This window comes from Fundulus heteroclitus, unplaced genomic scaffold (assembly GCF_011125445.2).
Source record: "Fundulus heteroclitus isolate FHET01 unplaced genomic scaffold, MU-UCD_Fhet_4.1 scaffold_59, whole genome shotgun sequence".
NCBI classification, from domain to species: Eukaryota; Metazoa; Chordata; class Actinopteri; order Cyprinodontiformes; family Fundulidae; genus Fundulus; species Fundulus heteroclitus.
The window spans coordinates 1222401-1243538 of record NW_023397022.1 but is presented as its reverse complement, the minus strand read 5'-3'; the positions used below and the strand labels follow the sequence as shown (position 1 = coordinate 1243538).

Below are 21138 nucleotides of genomic sequence, written 5' to 3'. Positions count from 1 at the left end.
TCTGCATTGAGTATTCAAAATGGATGTACAAATAATCATCAAAATTCAGTTTATTAGTTATACTTTACCTAAGTGTCCTTACAGATGGTTAAGAGTGTTTTTGCACAGTCCTAACTTTGAGTGTGTAATAAATTATTTAGAATAATAAAAAAGAAAAGGTTCTGAAACCTTTTCTGGTATTTGTTGTCTATGCATCACTCCATGCTAAGTTACAGTTTTTTCTGAATGCTTAAACACAACCCTTGATTCTTATAGCACAATTTCTAAAACTATTAATACTTATAGCAAATCCACTCACTGAGTTCACAAAACTAAAAGAACAAACACTGCTTTGCACTCAATTTGCAATTTTGTAACACACACTTTGCACAACTGTAGGCACAATTCACCGCACAGCACTCTTTGTGGAACTGTAAACACAACTCAATGAAGCACTAAACAGATGCTGAAAACAGTACTAGTATTTCGCACGGCAAAAGTGAGGGGGAGGGGCGCAAAACTCAATCTCGCCTAGGGCAACCAAAGGGCTAGAACCGGCCCTGCTTGTAATGGATAGCTTATGAAAAATAAGTGGTTTGTGTGTTCTTTCTGTGGGGCTCCTTGTTTGGTTCCTTAGATAATGAAGGAGTCCTCAGAAAAACTTGAAGTGAAGCTTTTTCTTTCGCCCGACGGCTGCTAAATTTTCTACATTGAAAAATGAAACGTTTTACAAAAAAAAAAATGTTTAATGTGCATACTGTATGTTTTCAAAGGGTATTTTTTTAATCACAAAATCCAAGAATGGAACCCTTTCCGATGATTACAGCCTTCTCTACAACCTAATCAATGGTAAAATATTTACTAATGTTTATTGGAGTAATAATTTTTTTAAATCATGATTTTATTGTAATGTTCAGAGGATAAGGACCCAGAATTCAGCCAGACCAGCAGAGGTTTCTTAAAAAAAAAAAAAACCTCTTTAATAACCAACTCAAAAAACGGGAAAAATCCAAACAGACTGTAGAACAAAAAGATGGCACAAAAAATAAACCAATGAGCAGGGCAGACAAGGCAGGAACAGACAGGACAGAGTGGCTCAGGTTACTGGAGAAACAGGGGTCAAAATCCAAAAAGCAAACCAACATACAGAATTCACAGGAGGAGACTCACCCATACTCAACAGGACAACCTGGCACTGATGTCTGGTCTCAGCAGTTTATATGAAGGTGGAATCAGGTGAAACCGGTGAGAGGTGATTGCAGCAGAGGTGGAGTTAGGCAGGTGTGCAGAGTAAGTAATTAGACCAGACATCAGTGCTAAGGCTCAAAAACAAGAACAGATAAAAAAACCAAACCAAAAACTAAGAAACTTCTGAAGACATAACAGAATAAACTACAACAGTAAACACTAATCTAAACAAGAAATCAGACAAGACAGAACTCAAAACAGCCAGATAATAAAAGACAGGAGAGAGAAGGAAAAACTAAAACTAACATAAACCATAACAGAACTCAGAATATTACATTTATTCTTGTGTTTTTGCCCCCAAAAAAACAGCAAATGGTCTAACCCAGACAGAAGGCTACAAATAGATCTGCAATAAGGAAAAGTAACCTTCAATGTCTTCAGCACACTGTGAAAACGACAAAGACATTTATGTGTGAAATGTTTCTCTCCCCTTTTTACATAATTATAACTTTTTCATGGATCGTTACCATCAAGGCTCACAATCAGTTTAAAATTAAGCTTTCTGCACAGTCTCTCCATCGTTGTTGAAAAATGATTGTAGCTGTTTAACTTCTTGGTGCTTACTGCTGTTTCTTGTTCTTTCTTCATTCAATTTTGCACAAATATCCAGACATTATTTCCCAATAAACTATACATTAAAAGGGTGGCTTAAGATTTTGGAAGTGAGTTTCTGTTATCACAAGTTAGTCTCTGGCCTGCAGTATCAGCCAAATAAACTTTATTTGTAAAGCACTTTTCAGTTCTGCCTCACAGAGGTTAAAAAGATTACTAAACTAAACTGAGAGAAAAAGGTTATATAGATGAATTAAAGTAATTTATAAGGATGAGGAATGGCTGAAAAACAGTTGTGGAGTTTAATGAAGAAACTGCATTAAATATGAAAAAATCTTAACACTACTCTATCATCATGGAAAAGCTAAATGTTTTAACAGGGTCTGCTGTAAATGTCACAATTTAAAAGACATAATACAAGATGTTAATAAAAAATGTATGTATAATGATGTGTTAGTTGATTATGTCAACTTCCATGAAGTTGAACTTAATTATCTGCTGCAGGTAAGATATCAGGGGCTTCTCATTTTACCTCACTGTTGATTAATATAACACATATAGCACTTCACATACTAAAATACAGTTTTCTTTTTTAACAGAATCAAATATTCTTTCTTTCTGAATTTTTACAACATTTTCGACATTTGAGTAAAACGTTTAACCTTGGCTGAACAGAAGTTGGGTCTTATTATCGATATGTCCATAAATTCTAAAACAACACAATGATAAAATTGGTGCAGTTTCAAACGCTTTTACAGTTGGATTTGTCTTTGTCTAGTCTTTGAAACACAGTTTGTAAAGTTTAGTACACCTTGTTTTTCAAATATAAGGTTTTAGTGCTCTGTTGTGTGGAGACGGATGAGGTACTAAAATGCCCCATTTCTTAATTCTATAGCGTAGTCTTTGCTGTTCCAATATTTTATATGTGCGCATAACCTGCAGAAAGAATTATTGTCCTCTTTATAAATAAAATGTTTTGCTTTGGATATTAGTGTTACAGCAGCATGCAGCTTTGAGTAAGCTCAGACAGGCTTTCTGTCCTTCCTCTGTGAGTGTTTTTGTGTTTCACGGGCAAAATCTGAAAAGTTTTACTATATTCCATTTTTACACGTCTAATTCTGCGATTCCATACACATTTTCCACATTGTGGTGTGGGTTTGTATCAACTTGCCGTTCATTCTGCTTCCAAACTAAAATATATATATATTGAACTTGATTGTTTGTGTGAGAGCCTCACATTTAGATACATTTATTACGCTTAGCTTTTATTTATAACACCAAGCATCTTCTTTATCCATGTAGCTGGTCAGAAAAGAAATGTCCAAAACAGACAGTGAAGAGCTTGGCCTGTGCAGTATATACACGCAAAGCAATAATGTAACATCTTACACAGTTTTTCTGTGAGAATCAACTTCACATATCTGCATCTAGAGTGCAGAGATTGCTCCTTGTCTTTTCCCTCTCTGACGTACTGAACAATCAGTCCAATCTGCTTCCTTTAATGTCACTCCAAATTAGCCCTAGTGCTTAGCAGCAAGTGTCAAGACAGACTTTAATCGCTTCATGCTTAGTAAGTGGGAATGCTGCAAAGCCGTGGACAATGCAGATGACTACTTTCTGGAGGAGCGAATGCTGCTTGTCTGGTTTGTTAATACAACATGCTACATGGCAGAGAGTCAGTTGTCAAAGTCTTGGAATGGGACCAACAACAATGTTGGTTATTTTAGTTGTTTCATGCCACTGTGCTTTATGTTATAGTATTTGAGGGAGTTTTTGTTGAGTTTTAAAAACTGTGCTAACAATGCTAATGCTAATTGTGAAGCTAACCACTACCGTGAGACTACTTTGGATGCTAAGGCTGTCAGGGTTTGTTTATCGATGAACTCAGGACACACACACGGAACTAAAAGTTTGAGTCTTTATTGAAGGAAGTATGCTGGGTGATGAGTGATGAAGACCGGAGGTTCAGGACTGCAGAAGGTCAGGGATGTAGATGATGGCAGGAGCTGACGACCTGAAGTGAAAGAGAGTCACGACTATCCAGGCAGCAGGGAAAGCTTAGTACTGCTCGGCTAGCAGGCCCCGTAGCCACAACAGGTTAGCAGTTCGTTGGAGACACCAGGGCACAGAGCTGAGCTTCTCCAGGGCGGCTAGTCAGGTTAGCAGAACTTGAGAGACACCAGAGCACAGAGCAGAGCCTTTCCAGGATGGCTAGTCCAGTTAGCAGTTCTCTGGAGACACCAGGACATAGAGCAGAACTTCTCCAGGGACAAACAGCAAAGTAAGAGTCTATAGAAAACTGGCAGGACTAACCTTAAACAAGAAAAACAAATCTTCCAAGGCAAACCGGGGACTGGCATGGAGAGGTGTGGAATGATGACAGCCCAGTGCTGAACTGAAGGCAGAGGCAGGTTTAAATAGAACACTTCACAGGTGGAACAAGGGTCTGGCTAATTGACTGGTAAATTATTATCAGGTGTGACTGACTGCTGAGGAGGTGAAGTGAAAATTGACAGAAAATAACTGATGACTGAAAACTAACAATAAATAAAGTCAAACCTAACCCAAAAGAGATGAAAAAATGAAAATAACAGAAAAACAAAGCCAAACCAAAACTCAACCATGACAAAGGTTAATTTAGTTTACTTTTGAGCTTCATATAAGATAAGATAAGATGATATAGAACTTTATTGATCTCACAATGGAGAGATTTACTTGTGACATAGGCTCTTATAAGCAACAGAAAGTGCACAAAGGAGGAAAAGGTGCATGAAGTATATACAGTGCAAACATTTTATTATTAGGGAAAATAATAAAATAAAAAAGAAGAGATTTAAGGTGTATATATCTAAGTGGTGGCAGGTAAAAAACAGCGCTGTGTCTGGTTTGTTAAATAAGTAGATTAAAATAGGTGAAGGATCTTATAGTACAGGATTATCGCACAGGTTATTGCCCAGGGTATCAAATAGTTATTGCACAGTTATTGCAGTGTTATTACATCAGGTTACCGTGCAGTGGCATTGTAAAGTCTGATGGCAGCAGGGATAAATGACCTGCGGTAGCGCTCCTTTTTACACACCGGGTGTATAAGTCTGTCACTCAAGGAGCTGCTCAGCTCCTCTATAGTCTGGTGCTGGGGGTGAAAGGTATTTTAAGATAAGATAAGATAGGCTTTATTGATCTCACATTGGAGAAATTCACATGTCAAGAAGTAGATAAAAAAATAAGAATAAAAATACAAAATAGAAATAAGGCAGAGGATGTCTCATGTACATTCACGGTTGTTGTGTTGTTTAATAAAACAAGCGTGACGACTCGGTGTTCATTTTGTAGGACTTCTTTTACTGCTTCATTCTGCATTGCCTTACAACTCTACACTTAATCTAGAGAGTCTCCCTCTAGTGTCCAGGCGGCATATTGCCCGTGAACTCATCAGGTTCAAACCATAACCATATTACATTACACCACATCCCCCTTACTGAAAGTTGAAGAGAACATTAGCTGTGGCTCCTTAAAGGTTCCTCTTAACATAAGGTTATCCACTCCTCTCATTGTCTCAATCACATCCACATATTCATTTAACCTCTAGACTCTTTTCTTTCGCATATCCAAATAGCCACATAACATCCCATAACAGTGTGGTCTCTTTTTTAAAGAAAACATTCAAACCTTGTATCTAAACATAATATAACCCTGGAACTTTACATCCTTCAAATATTTCCTCTTTTCATTATTTTTTTCTGTGGGCCATTGTCGCTTATAATGGTCTCTGGGATACCGTGGCGTGCGAACATTGACTTGAGATGAACAATGACATCCATAGATCTTGTAGGGCGGAGCTGGGCTATCTCTATGTATCGAGAGAAGTAGTCAACCACTAAAAAGTCTTTTCTCTCAACATGAAAAGGTCTGCACCTAGTTTTTGCCAAGGCCTATCTGGAAGTTTGGTTGGCATCAGGGGCTCTTTTGGGTTAACTCTCTCCTTGATGCATTCCCTGCAATTAAGTACTAGCTCCCTAATCTGATTACTCAGCCCAGGCCACCATACAGTCTGACTAGCCCTCTCCCTGCATTTCACTACCCCCTGGTGGCTTTCATGTACTTTCTCGAGCACATAATTTCTCATGTCAGCGGGTATGACTAACCTTGAGCCACGCAGGAGTAGTCCATTATGTATGCTCAGGGCTGCCCTCTCGTGCCAGTAGTATTTGACAGGTCCCTGTAGCTGGATTTTGTCTGGCCAGCCGTCCATACAATATCTCATGACCTGTGCACAGATGCTATTGTCACGTAGCCTTTCACGTAGCTCTGCCAGATATCTATCGCTGGTCGGGATGTTCTCCAGCAAAGACTCCACATAGATATTTGTGTCCTCCATTAACTCATTATCACTTCTGGTCACTGCATTTTTCAGAGGGGAACGTGAGAGAGTATCAGCTGAAGTGAGGCTTTTCCCAGGTGTGTGAAAGATGGAGTAGGAGTACCTCATTAGGCGCATCCTGAACTCTGTATCCGTGGGGGCAAAGCATCCAGAGCCTGACCTCCAAGCAGTCAGTTTCAAGTTCAAAGTGTAGTCCCAGAATGAAATCGCTAAATCTTTTGCAGGCCCATGTCAAAGCTAGCGCTTCTTTCTCTAGCTGGGCGTATCGCTGTTCTGTTTCAGTCAGCGACCTGGAAGCATACACGACTGGTAACCACATCTCTGCCTTTTTTTGCAGCAACACTGCCCCTAGCCCATAGGATGAGGCATCTGCTGATATCTTGAGTGGACTGTTGGGATTGTACAGTTGGAGAACTGGCGCAGAGGTGAGCTCGAGTTTTAGACTGCAGAACGCCTTCTGCTGGTCATGACCCCAGCACCACATGTTCTTCTTAGATAGGAGTTCTCTTAGAGGTTTGTCTTTCTCAGACAGGTTAGGGATGAACTTCCCAAGCTGGTTCACCATTCCAAGGAAGCTCCTCAGCTCACTTATGTTCGTTGGCTCTCTCATGTCCTGTACCGCTTTTGCTTTTTCAGGGTCAGGTTTCACCCCGTCCGCTGAGATGATATGCCCTAAAAACCTCACCTCTCGTTTCCCAAACTCGCACTTTGACATGTTGAGTGTGACACCCACCTTTTCTGCTCGCTCCAGGACTGCATGAACTCTAGCGTCGTGCTGCTCCATCGTAGCTCCCCAGATGAGGATGTTGTCTACATGGCAGACTACACCCTCCAAGCCTGCTGTGACTTCTGATGTCATCCTATTCTGGAAATGCTCGGGGGCGGAGCTTATTCCGAAGGGTAGCCTGTTGAAGTGGTAACGCCCAAACAGCGTAATAAAGGTGGTATAGCGAGTTGATTCTTTGGCCAGTGATATCTGCCAAAAGCCCATATTTGCGTCGAGCTTTGAGAAGTACCAGGCCCCTGTGAGCATACCTAGGATGTGTTCAACAGACGGCAAAATGAACTTTTCCCTGCACACCGACTGGTTCAAAGGTTTCAGGTCCACACAGATTCGGACTTCGTCTTTATTCTTTTTGGGAGCTACAACCATGCCACAACACCACTCTGTTGGTGTCTCGACACAACTGATGACACCAAGTTTTTCCATTCTCTTTAACTCCTGTTTCACCTTCTCCATGAGAGGCAGTGGTACTCGCCGTGGTACTTTAAGAGAGAAAGGTTTGGCATCCTGCTTGAGTTTTATAGTGTAGGGCTTCTGGACCAGCCCAAGTCCATCGCAGAGTTTAGGATATGTCATCCTTACTGTCTCTTGGTCTATAGTGTCAACTCTGGCTACCAGTTTAAGTCTCAGTGAAGCTGGCCTGCTCAATAGACCCATGTGCAGATCTTTGACAATATATATTTTCTCCGTGATGCTACTCTCTTTATAAGTGAGTGTTTCGGTGGCTGACCCCAGGACCGTCAGTTTCGCACCACCAGGACCATAAAGTTGTTTCGGGGCCCCATTCAGCTTTTCGTCTCTGTGCAGGAGAGTTTTATATACTTGATCGGGTATGGCTGTTACATGGGCACGAGTATCTATTTTAAAAGTTACTTTGCTGCCATTTAAGTCTATATCAGCTATCCATGGCTCATCGCTAGAAGACACCACTCCTAGGAAAAATCCATCCATGTCCTCTGCAAGCTCATTCACTGTGTTGGCCAGTCTACACACTCTCCCATAGTGTCCTCTTTTGCCACAGTTGTAGCATTCAGCACAGCAGAATGAGGTGGTGATTTTCCACATTTGTGACATGTTTTATGGTCTGTTGCACTCTGCACCATTTTATTAAATTTTTGATTACCCTGTGTCTGTCCTTTTGGTTTAAAGTGCTTTGCGTTCAACGGCTTTCCTCTGGTCTTGTTCAGTGCATCTACAGCCACTTTACTAGCAGCACTCAACTCTCCCCTCAAGTCAGTCTGCTGCCGCTTAACTTCCTCTGACTGCCTAGCCATGGTGATCGCTTTCGTGATAGTGAGTTCCCGGTCGAGCTGCATTTTCTCTGACAGTCTCGAATCTTTAAGTCCAACAACCAAACGGTCTCGCAAAAGTTCATCATGCAGTTCGCCATACTCACAGCTCTCCGCTAGAGCATAAAGTGCCGTGAGGAATACATCCACTGTTTCTGAAGGCTGCTGCACTCTTTTATTAAACTTGGCCCTTTCATAAATCACATTTTTCTTTGGGACGAAATATTTATTGAATCCTTTCTTTACTGCACTGTATTGCTGACACTGCTCAGTAGTTAGTTCTAACCCGCGTAGCACGTTGTCAACCTCATCACCCATGCAGTAGACTAATGTGTTAACTTGATTTGCCTCGGAGGAATTGTTCAAATTACTTGCCAGTCTGAAACGCTCGAACCGCCGAATCCATTTTTCCCATTCGTGTGTTTTAGCAAAGTCAAAGGCTTCCGGAGGCTTGATAGTAAACGTCGCAGTTGGGATAGTGTTAGCAACTCTCTCCCCACCGGGCACAGCAGGTGCTTGTTGTCCGCCTTCCATGCTTAATGTTAACTTTTCTTCTCTTCTTTCTCCTTCGTCGTCACTTAGGGGATCTTGACATAGCACACTGTCCCTTGACCGCTGCTTAATGTCCGCGCTTCTGACACCATGTTGTGATGTTCAATAAAACAAGCGTGACGACTCGGTGTTCATTTTGTAGGACTTCTTTTATTGCTTCATTCTGCTTTGCCTTACAACTCTACACTTAACCTAGAGAGTCTCCCTCTAGTGTCCAGGCGGCATATTGCCCGTGAACTCATCAGGTTCAAACCATAACCATATTACATTACATCACAACGGTGACTTATATACATGTGTATTGAGATATACTCAGGGTAATAGCAGCAGAAGTCACTTCTTTCAGGATTATTGCACAGTGTAATAAATGGAATTGCACATTAGTTATTGCACGTTGGTTATTACAGTTATAGTTACAGTTATGGTAACAGTTGTAGTGCAGCATTGTATAATCTGGTAGCAGCAGGGATGAATGACCTGCAGTAGCGCTCTTTAGTCTGTCACTAAAGGAGCTGCTCAGCTCCTCTACAGTCTGATGTAGGGGGTGGAAGGTGTTGTCCATGATGGATGTGAGCTTGGACAACACCCTCCTCTCCGCAACTTCCTCCACTGAGTCCAGAGCGCAGCCCAGGACAGAAGTGGCCTTCCTCACCAGCTTATTCAACCTCTTTCTGTCCCGCTCTCCGTTCCCAGAAGCCCAGCAGACGACAGCATAGAGGAGTGCTGAAGCCACCACAGAGTCATAAAAAGTCTTAAGCAGGGGCCTGCTCACGCCAAAGGACCTCAACCTCCTGAGGAGGTGGAGGCGGCTCTGGCCCTTCTTGTACAGAGCGTCTGTGTTATGAGTCCAGTGAAGTTTATTGTTGGCGTGAACACCCACGTATTTGAAACTCCACAGTTTCTATGTTCTGCCCCTGGATGTTCACAGGTGAGTGGGGTGGGGGTCTTCTCCTGAAGTCAATCACCATCTCCTTGGTCTTTCTGGTGTTTAAGCACAGATGGTTCTTCTCACACCAGTCCACAAAGTTCATGATGACCGACCGGTACTCCAGCTCATTCCCCTCAGACACACAGCCCACAATGGCCGAGTCATCAGAGAACTTCTGAAGATGGCAGCTGTCCGTGTTGTAGGTGAAGTCTGAGGTGTAGAGGGTGCAAAGAAATGGAGCCAGAACGGTGCCCTGGGGGGCCCCAGTGCTGCAGACTTTCACCTCTGACTGATAGCCATGTAGCCACACGTACTGAGGGCGGTCAGTGAGGTAGTTGATGTCCAGGTGCAAAATGTTTGTCCACTCCAACGTCCTCCAGCTTCCCTATCAGCAGCGTCGGTCTGATGGTGTTAGAAGCACTGGAGAAGTCAAAATACATGGCTCTCACAGTGCTCCCAGTGGTCTCCAGGTGGATGAGTGTCCGCTGCAGCAGGTAGATGATAGCGTCCAAACTGCAGCAGGTCCAAAGTGGGGCTCACCACGGTGCTAGGTGTGCAAGGATGAGGCGCTCCATGGTCTTCATCAGATGGGATGTCAGGGTGACTGGTCTAAAGTGGGCTGGTTCCTTGGCGTCTCTGTGGGCAGGACTGAAGGTGTGGATGGGTCGGGGGCTGGTGAGAGTGGCGGCAGGAGGAGGGGTAGGTCTCTGGGGGGCTGGGGTTTGGAGACGTGTGGAGATTTGAGGTCAGGGAGGGGGTGAGTGTGGGGGGAGTCAAGCCGGTTGAAGAACCTGTTTAACTCATCCGCAGACTTGGTGTTACAGTCTGCAGCCCTGCTGGTCCTCTGCCCAAATACGGAGATGTTCTTGAGACCTCTCCACACATCCCTGAAGTTGTTTTGCAGCTGCTTCTCCTCCATCTTCCTCCTATAGTCTTTCTTTGCCACCCTGATCCTCCATTGGAGCTCCCGCTAAACTCTACGCTGCTCCTCTCTGTCCCCTGAATTAAAAGCCCACCTCTTCTGGTTCAGGAGGACTTTCAGCTCAGGGGTCACCCAGGGGGGTTGTTTGGAAAGCACCGTAGCCGTTGTGTAGGCACAATGCTCTCCACACGGAAGGTCATGTAGTCAGTGATACATTCAGGCAGGCCACTGATATCATCACCATGAGAGCTTTGGAACCTGCTCCAGTCTGTGGTTCTGAAACAATCCCTCAGTCTCTCAGTGGCCTACTCTGACCAAACTTTCACTGACCTCTACTGCGCTGCTTCCTTCTCACCATTGGTATATAATGGGGGAGCAGGTAGACAAGGTTGGGATCCGAAAGTCCGAGTGGGGGGAGGGGGAGGAGGTGTAGGCGTCTCTAATATTAGCGTATAAAAGGTCCAGAGTTTTATTGCCCCTTGTTGTACATGGGGAGGGGGGAACGAAGGGAGGCTCGATTGAAGTCTACGGTGATGAGCAGGAGAGCACGGGCGTGCTGTGTCTGCAGCCTGGTCACTGCTTCCCTCCTCTCTTCTTTACACTCTTCGTCAAAGTCCTGTCCGCACGGATGAGTTTAAAGTCGTCCAGGGAAACCACTGAGTCTCCGTGAAGCACATGATACTAGCGTCCCTGTACTTTCTCTGGAAACGAGTTAGTGCTGCGAGCTCCTCAGACTTGTTGTGGAGAGATCCTATGTTTCCCATGACAACAGATAGTAAATATTTTTTCCTCCGCTTTTTCCTGCCACCCCACAGCCTCTCTGTTTTCTCCATATGTCTGCGGAGATGTCTGGTCCCTCAGCGTGATGGGGAGCAGGGCCACTACGTATAGAGTACCATAGTCCGAGGAGCTGGTCCCGCATGTAGACAATGGGATGTTCGGAGTTGCGGACAAAGGGGTCTCCCATTGCAGCGTCAAAAAGTGCCAATTGTAAGAGAAAGCTCAGCACCACAGTCCCAAAAAATGGCTTTCTCTGTGTATGTATGTATGTACAGAAGACCAGATACGGTATATACTGATAGAAGCACAATCCAAAAAAACACTATAAAAAAGATAAAGTAGGAAAAGAGAAGACAGAGCTGACGTAACGAGCTGCTGCGTGCGCAGCGCCATCTTGGGGAAAAAAAGTGTATTACCAATGTAATGTATTGGTGAATATGCACATTATTGCTGCACTTTGTACTATGATTACATCTTGTAAGTGCATTCATATAATGATAGAGTGTATTTACTGGAATGGAACGTGTGTTGTGTTAGGGTGTTAAGTATATAATTTGCTTAGAATGATTCACATATATGTGTTTGGGTCATGTGTAGCAGTTAAAAAGAGGGGTTATTTGAGAGGATTTTACTTTGAAGGTCGTCTTGCTGCCGACGTCACTTCCTACTGACTTCATGTTTGGGGCGCAAAGCATTTGGCTAGCGGATTTTCTGCGCTGATTTTAAAAGCTTCGGCTTTTATTTTAGTCATAATGAGTGGCCGGATAACAAACGTTAATATCCCATCAATGTATGAAACCCCTGCGGAGGTAATGTTTGTTATAACCATAAAACACACTTGAACCATATCAGCAATGCCATGGAACGGGATGCTAGCATGAGCTATCTCCGTTAGCCCCTTTGTTTAAAGACACCATATGTAACCTTTCCCTTTGGTTCTTGTGCGTCTTTCAGGCCCTGGGAGGGTCCATCGTGGTTCAGGCACATCTCCCTCTCCTCCTTTTGTCTCAGGCAGAAGAAGGTGAAGAAGTAGCTTTGTCCTAGACTGCTTCAGGAGAAAAGTGGTCTGAGAGAAGTGAGTCTGGTCAGAAGTGAAGACTGGGAGTCTGTGGTGGCTTGCAGAGGTGGCTAGTGAGCCACCTGGCAACCCCAGGGAGGTAGAGCAGACTCTGCTGTTCCATGTAGCTTGCAGGAATAGACTGGGTCTCTGCTAGGAGTGCTCTGACTTTGTATGTGGGGTGGGGTGGGGGGGTGCTTTACAGTAATCACCCTGCTGAGAGACTGTCTTTGCAGCAGGGTGGTGGATTTCCTTCTGGCCCCTCCTCCATGGTATATGGTCAGAATTCAATCTGACATCAATTATTTCGTCATGTCTTTAATATAGCACAACATTAAGAATTGACCACCTCTAGTTGCGATCACCCAGCTTCTTTGCCTGATTAGAGTGGTGTTTTCAATTTGTAGACTTCTATAGTAATAAGTAACTATTGAAATAGAAACTATATTTTAACAAATTTATTCTAAAAACCAGAGAGATGTTTACAGCTTCAGGATTGGTTGATTAGCCCATTTTGTCTTCCAGGATCCACGTCACAATTAGACTAAGAGCTTGGCTTCAGGGGAGATAACTGTCAATGTGTTTGCATGCCAGATGTCCTTGGGTTCGTTTCCAAAAAGGCACATCAACAATTTAGGGCTCAACTAATTAAGTAAGCCTGTTTCAGGTTCCTATGAGCACATTATTTAATTTTTATGTTAGACCAGGTAAGCTAAGACTGTCTACTCATCCCCCACCCCAAAAAACCTCCAGAGTGTCAGTCAGCTTGCGTGCGACTGCAGCAGCTTCCCCAACGTTGACTTCTCCAAACTACAATTTTCTTTGCGAGTGCAGACTTATCCTGACAAAATGTCTCAATTCAGCCAAATAAACTGTTATTGTTTCACCGTGCCGCGTCTACGGTGAAACACCCTCGGTGGACCCAGCTCGTTTTACCCAGTCAGGCGACCCCCACTTACTTATTACCTTGAATGTAGGACGCATAAAACAGACAAGTATACTTTTAGTTATATTTTATCTACGTAAAGACAGAGAAACAGTTACAGTCACACCAGCTCTGATGGGCTCCTGATCGGCAGGAAGCCCCGATTTCTCATCACACAAACATTATATAGGTATCTAGGTACACACCCATACAAGGGCTGTACACATTCAAACTGTGACATCAGCAGAGAAACTGTGTCACCTCCGGGGTGTTATCTGATAGACATGTGCCAATCTTTTTGGGTCGGTGCCATCTAAGCGTGCCATGCAGTTCTGGGATAAACAGCTCGTTCCACTTGACCTCGTTGATATCCTAACAAAACTACAAAAGCTTAGAGGAGATCATTCAGCAGCTAAGTTCCTCCTCCTGCTGCCTCGACGTTGAAAGTTTTGCCTGTCATAGCGTCTGAGTTGACTCAGATAATAAACACGTCCCTTCTGTCAGGTGTTTTTCCCCAGTCCCTAAAAACAGCAATTATCAAACCACAGCTGAAAAAGAACAATTTAGACAAACTTCTACACTCTAAAAAGAGTATTTGGGCTTTAGTTCATGTTATGGACTTATTTACATTAACCTCACTTAATTCTTTTGCTTTAGTTATGACAACTTATTTTCATGAGTTCAATTAACTTAACAGTCACGCATTTTATCTCAAACGAACTTTTTACTTTGAGTCTAAGTAAAACAATTAAGTTTAATGCAGCTTTACGTCTAACGTCATTACGTAAGCTTTGCCCAGGACGGATTCTGCATCTCCGGAACCGACCACCATTTCTTCTCGACCTTCAACGAGATTCGGATAAAACAGTAAGTATGCTGCCTCACCATAACCAAACATTAAATAAACGGTGTAAAAATATTTAAAACTTTTTCTACCTTAAATTTGAAACAGTGAACTGTGTTTAACGTCGAAGTGTCATCGGTTATTTGCTCTTAACACATTTGCTAGTTATAATTTGCCGCGCTTTTCGGCGGGGTTCAAATCTCACCATGTTTTAACATAACTACTTTGAGTCAGACTGAATGTTTATTTTGTGTGTGTACTTTTACGCTAAAAAACTTAACTCGAAATTACAGAGGTGGGGGTGTTCTATGCAAAACTCATTTAATGTGATGCAACTCCATTGTGCTAATGGTGCTAATCACTGTGAGCTGCAAAGCCATTTTTTCCAGTTTTCTCATGCTGCTTACTGGCGACATAATATAAAACGCATAATTGTGCAGTTTTTTAGCTAGCGGTTGATCGCCAGGCACTGGGCTGGGCTGAGACGCCCTCGGGCTGGGCTGAGGATTTCACAGCTTAACTTTCGGAGCTCTGCTACAAGCTAAAAGCTACTGCATTTATTAGCCTGTCCCACAGACTCCGCCCCGGCTAGATCGCTTCTTGCCCTGTATTATTTCTCTGCAATTTGCAATCTACCACAGCACACGGACAGTTCACAATGTGCAAGTTTGATCTCCCTATGGTCGTCCGCGCCCTTGATTTCATCGGCTACAGAAATCGAAATGACAACCGGCATGAACGCGGAATGAAAATTTCAGGCAGGAGTGGATCATCACTGATAAGTTTTTCCACGCCTCCACTGTTCTGTGCTGTGAGTGTGCGGCTGCGCGTTTACGTTTTGTTCGCTGTGCAGAGAATGTCAGCTGTTATTTTTTTCTTTACGTCAACTGTATCCACCAGAACCATTACAAACGCAGTTTGCTAGCGGGGTCTGTCATTAGCCCTAGCGGTCGTTCTGCATCGGGCCCACGTACATTACCGAAAATCCTCGCTAAAGCTACCCTGCACCCAGAGAAATGTAACTACATGTTCACAAGGACTGTGATTACTGCCTAGGCTTCAGAGGTGCTTTCTGGTTACTTATGTAGGCACTGCCACTCAATTAACAAGTGGGAGCAACTTTTAGCGGTTAGCATTTGTTTGCTAATTAGCACTAGCATTTCTGTCTAGAACCCTGTTGTGTTAACTTCTCTTACCTACTTCTCTTTCCAGGCCTACAAGCAAGTATCATCAAACCACATAAGGTGAGCCATATTTTCTGAATATAGTCAAATAAGCATTTTCCCCTCCAATATCTAAAGTAACTGTAATTTTTAACACTAAAGAGTGGACAGATATAAAATAAGAATAGAAATGTCATTTATTGTCCTTCAGTGGGAAATTTCCAGTGCAACAGAAGAAAGAGACAGGCAATTTATTCACACACACTGCAAAAGGGGAACTAAAAGTAAGTATAATTTCCTTGAAATGAGTGCAATTGCCCTTGATTTAAGCAGGTAAATAAGATGATCTGCCAATTGAATAAGATTTTTGCACTTGGAATAGGAACAACTCCTCTCCATCGTCTTATTTCAAGTGCGGTTTATCTAATTATCTTATTTTAGGTGTAAAAATACTCATTCCATTGACAGATCATCTTATTTACCTGCTCAGACCGAGGACAAATACACTAATTTCAAGAAAGTTTTACTTACTTTTAGTTCTCTTTTTGCAGTGCAAACAAACATATATATCCAAACATTTGACTAATAATGTATATCCAAACATTTGACTAATAATGTATATCATATATTTTGTAATGACTTTAAATAGCGACCAGCATTGCTTAACTCTGTATGTGCCCTTTTCTCAGATTGTCATGGCAAGTTCAAAACCTGCAAGACTGAGGGTAATTCTAGGAGAGCAACACTGAAAAACTGACTCTTCCAAATGGCATCCCAGACTCTCTGGATGAGCTTCTCAGAAAGGTGCAGGATACCTTTTGTTTAAAGACTAATGTCAGATTGCAATATATGGACAAAGACTTTGGGAACGACTTCTTCAACCTCACCTCAACTTCTGACCTTAAGGACTTGGGAACAGTCAAGGTGATTCAAGAAAAACCCATTGAAACTTTTGTTGACGTCATTGAAACAGCTCCATCTTCTTCTACAGTTCACTCTGACGACAGCAGTTCTTTATCCTCAAATGACACTATAATCCTCTCCTCCCCTGAATCCTTGTCATCGCGAACACAACAGTGTCATATGGCCAGTCAACTTTCCCATTCCCATATTTTCATATGACACTGAACGTCAGCTAGAGAAGGGGAATTCTGAGTATCAAGCAAACAAGAAAATGTTGACAGTCACGTCCCGAATGAAGACTGACATCCTAAGTAGATTAATAGAAGAGATCTACCAATACAGAGCCTACCCAGAGGATGCACATTTCTGTGTAGTTGCAGAGGCCTTGGTTAAAAAACATCCGTGTTTAAAAGAGCCTGATTCATTCAATGGTTGCTACGGTTGAAAGCAAAGGCTGAAGTACAAAATGGGAAACTACAGGACTCTACTCAAATCACAAGGATGTCCAGAGTTGTCTGTGAACTCGCTTAAATCCAAAGCTAGTATTTCTGTTTTTCCCGCTGCAAAAATAAAGAAGCCAAGACGAGCTGAAGCCAACTTTTATCCATCCTTTCCATTGGGAGAAACACAAGAAAGCATGGAAAAAGAGAGAATTGAACTCTTGACATCAATCAAAAGGAGGAACAATGACAGGGTCATTGCGGACAAAATGGCTCGTACCTTTGCCTACAGGCGTCAGGAGGTGGTGAATGGAGAACCTGGTATAGAGGATTTCAAGGATAGATGGCCTGCTCTGTTCCAACAGAAAGAGGTAGTAATGCACATTGAAATTAAATGTCAAGGGTTTTGAACTTAAAGTAAATACTCAATGATTCCCACAGTCTAAGTAATTTTTTTGAACATAGTTTTATTTTGTGTTTCACAGATTAATGCGGAGTTCCAGAGGCTCATGGCTCTTCCCCTTGAGCAGACTTTCTTGGCCCAGTTGGACAGGCACTCAAGTCAGCTGATTAAAGTCATCCAGGCCAAAGGAGGAGCAACACGTGCAAAAATGGCTGCCATCATGAGAACTTATGATGAGGTATGGATATCATCAATAGGGACACTGATTGAACTAAGCTATGGCCATTTACTTTTTTCCATTTAAAACAAAGAACTTAAAGTGATTAGTTACTTTTAGCCTTTGTTTTAATTATATTACTTGATACACTTTCTGTGCAAAGCTGTTATCAATTGAAGAAAAGAAAGTTTGCCTGTCATGTATTTCTGCTGCATTTAGTTGTTATAGTAAGTCTGTATTGTGGTTTATTCATGAATTCAATAAAATACACCTTTCCATCCAACTTGCCAGAAACCGGTGCAATTTAGACAATTTTTTGATCTTCTGTTGCTTTTAAATTCTAACCTTTTTAAATGTTAGACTTGTATAAATTCTATGCTGTAAGAGATCTCTTTAATGGAAAATTATATTCACTAGCTCTGGTAGATTGTGCTAAGAAAAATCCTTAACCTTAACAATACAGTCCAGTTTCACAAATTGAGATATGAAGGATAAAATTTGGCAGAGATGGAATATAAATAATTTTTGAAGTGCAGCATTAAAACCCAGCGGACATGTGGGCTGTACATTATGGCATCTGATAGGCCTTTGCTGTTGTGAACAGCCCAAATATATTAGTTATATTGTAAATATATTCAGATATGAAATATTGATAATGATAACTTTTCTCCAGGTTGAAGACATTGGGATTCGAAGGGAATGTGTTCTGAAAGGCCTCATCACCTTTCTTGGAGAGGATGCAAAAGACCATATTAAGGAATACTGTGTAAGTTTTTAAATGTTTAAAGTTGCATCTTATCCCATTCAAGCAAATGGACAAATTCAATGTATGTTGTTTTTACCTTCTTAAATGATTTATGGACTAGGGCTGGACGATATAGAAAAAAAAGCTTATTGATAAAAAAAATGCATATTGATCGATATCGATAATTATTGAAAATATTTAAAACCGGGCACGTCCCACCGGGAGGAGGCCCAGGGGAAGACCCAGGACACACTGGAGAGACTGTCTCCCGGCTGGCCTGGGAACGCCTTGGGATTCCTCCTGAGGAGCTGGCCCAAGTGGCCGGGGAGAGGGACGTCTGGGCCTCCCTACTGAAGCTGCTACCCCCGCGACCCGACCCCGGATAAGCGGAAGAAGACGGACGGACGGATATTTAAAACCATATTTTATGTGCAGCTCTGCCTGGACATTTTATGATATTGCTAAATGATTTAATTTTAACACATGATTCCAATTAAATCTTTATTTAACCAACTTTTTTAACCATAACAGATTTTTTTTAAAAGAAAAATAACTTAAGAGACCTGAGTTATGTTATTAAATACTGACAAAGAATAAACAAAAATTACCAGTAAAATGACCAAAATAAATATACCAAATAAATAAATAAAATAGCCTATTTAGGTGGGAATAGTACACTAGTTACTTCTCAGGTTTCATAATTGAGAGGCTGACGCATGGCTGAGGTCCGAGGTTGTGGCGTGGGAAGACACAGATTGCACGCCACGACACAGATTGTTTCAGCCCCGCGGCGGCGGGGCTGAAACAGCTCGCGCTGCTGCGGGTGTGAGCGGCTTTTGTGATGAAACAAGTTGGTTGCGTTACCAGACTTTGTTTTTACCGGTTCCTTGCAAGTTTTACAAATCACTGGTTTATTTCTGTCAGACTGGCGAACTAGTAAAACCCGGTTTTGGGACCGTTTCCTCTGCCGCTCCTTGCTGCGATATATTCACGTGCTCTGTGTTGTGGTTTGAGAGGGCGGCGCTTTGTGACGGCGTGCCTGGGTCCGTGATTACGATTGGTTGACAGAAAGTAGTGACTGTAGCATCAACTAATATGATAGGCTGAAAGGAAGGAAGGAAAACTGTTTATATCGAACTTTTATCAACCCTATTTGTTTCTATCGCGCCACACGTCTATTGAGCAATATATATTGATATTGAATTATCGTCCAGCCCTATATGGACTTGCTTTTCTAAATGTGAACATCTGTTTAAAAAAGTGGGACAGATTTGGTGTCAGAAATGTAAATTTAACATGGCTGTGTCCTGCTTGAATCCAGAAATGGTGTGCTTTGCTGTTCAGCAGAGCGCATCAACTTAATTTCTTGTTTACCAATATGCCAAACAAGTTAATAAGAATACGTTTTACAGTTGTGGTATTTTGATACCAGCTCCAAAATATGACAAGCAACACAAATATGCATTTTGTATTGAGTTCTACCCTAAGATGACCATTGGCTGGATCAGTATTCTGCTTTCATATAAAATCTAAGAAATTGTTTTTTAAGCTAAAGCCTGTAATATGATGGAACATATATAAAGCTATATACACGCATTATCTTTTCAAAAACATTAAAAATCACCCTTTGAGTTATTCAATTTGTAATGCAAGTTTGAACTTGGAAAATTTATCAAGGATATTTCAAATGCCGTAAACCACTCTTCAATTCACAAGCTGTACATCTTATACTTGGTGCTTGCATTTACAAGGCTTTTATTTTCCAAATTCTGTAGTGAGAGATTAGTTACAGTGTTCAAGTTTTAACATATTGTTTAACTCACTACAGGGCAGCAGCGGAGATGATGCCCAGATGGAACTCAAACAACTCACCATGGCAGTGTTTGTGATTCGGAAGGAGGGAGAGGGATTGAAAGAACCCCCAGAAGACATTGGCATCGTCATTGAGGGAGTGGAGGTGTTGCATGACCTGACTTCAGTTGCCTCAGCATGTGCCCTGCTTCTGGGTTTGATATATTCCCTTAACCTGGCTTATCCAAAGGCTCTGCGCTTCACATTTGAAGTGTTCCAAAAAATCTTCATGCAGCTTGAGCAGCACAAGATGTCTCCTAAAGTTCAAAATTTGTTTGGAAGACTTCAGACCTCACAGTAAAGACACTGGCATGTTATCTTCTGCCTTCTTTGTTTGAATAGAAGAGCGCCATGTTTTGGAAGCTTAACACCTCAAGGAACTGCACTTTGTGAACTTATTTTGGGACATTGTTCATATTAAAGCCACAAGTAATACAGAGTTTACTGGATAACAATTGTGACTGGTATTTCTGGAGGATGTTTACTGATAAGGTTGTGATGAACATTATAATTTTGGGAGTAGGTCTTTTTTTGTTTTTGACATTTCATAAAGTTACATGGTTCATCTCTTTGGTTTTGTGTAGGAAAAAATACAGGTTAAGGTGGGCAAATTACAGTAGGAAAGTAGTAGGCTACTGCAGATTGTGGACACTTTCACAGAATTTTCTTTTTGCATTTCTTTTTTTTATTATTTGAATCAACAGATATGTGCAGTGTTTTTTGAAGGAGGTTCAATGGATCTAGATCAGAATGTTTTGTTCTTTTCTGGTGTCAGTTAAATTAACGGACTTGGTTTAAACTAGGCAGTTATTACACCACATCTTTGAAAACTTTTTGCCTAAATATTTTTTGGGTATTGCTTGTTTTCAGTGTAAAAAATAGTCACTAGTGTCATATTTTATATGAGTGTTTAAGAGTGTGGATTTTCTTTTTTAGGAGGACTTGTGTTAAATCCTAAAAAACCACATTGTTTTCTTGAGGAACACTTCTGGATTCTACAACCTCACACAGGGGTGTCCAAGTCTTGTCCAGGAGAGCTACCATTGTGCAACTTTCAGATGGACCCTATTTCAATACCAGCTGAAGCTAATTTCTGAATGCACACACTAGCAGACATTCAGCTCAGCAGAGGCGTTGTGATGAGCAGATGAGCAAAAGAAATCAGTTGTGATTCA

At 41.9% G+C, this 21138-nt stretch overlaps 2 protein-coding genes across 2 annotated transcripts in view; both read left to right on the top strand.

The window, feature by feature from the left end:
* The window catches only part of myo15b (myosin XVB), a 456255-nt gene that overhangs the window by 31358 nt on the left and 403759 nt on the right, over window positions 1-21138 (top strand). The gene's annotated exons all lie outside the window — the stretch shown is intronic.
* On the top strand, window positions 16219-20273 carry LOC118561272. The gene is made up of 4 exons (XM_036133240.1): window positions 16219-17118; window positions 17233-17388; window positions 18041-18133; window positions 19941-20273. The coding sequence occupies exons 1-4, from the start codon at window positions 16774-16776 to the stop codon at window positions 20262-20264; spliced, it is 918 nt and encodes a 305-aa protein (XP_035989133.1). The 5' UTR covers window positions 16219-16773; the 3' UTR covers window positions 20265-20273.

What these genes read in the sequence shown, in the direction of transcription:
- LOC118561272 (XM_036133240.1), top strand. Translation starts at nt 16,774, where the DNA reads ATGGGAAACTACAGGACTCTACTCAAATCACAAGGATGTCCAGAGTTG. An exon ending in CTCTGTTCCAACAGAAAGAG is followed by an intron (nt 17,119 to 17,232) that starts GTAGTAATGCAC and finishes TGTGTTTCACAG; the next exon opens with ATTAATGCGGAGTTCCAGAG. An exon ending in ACCATATTAAGGAATACTGT is followed by an intron (nt 18,134 to 19,940) that starts GTAAGTTTTTAA and finishes AACTCACTACAG; the next exon opens with GGCAGCAGCGGAGATGATGC.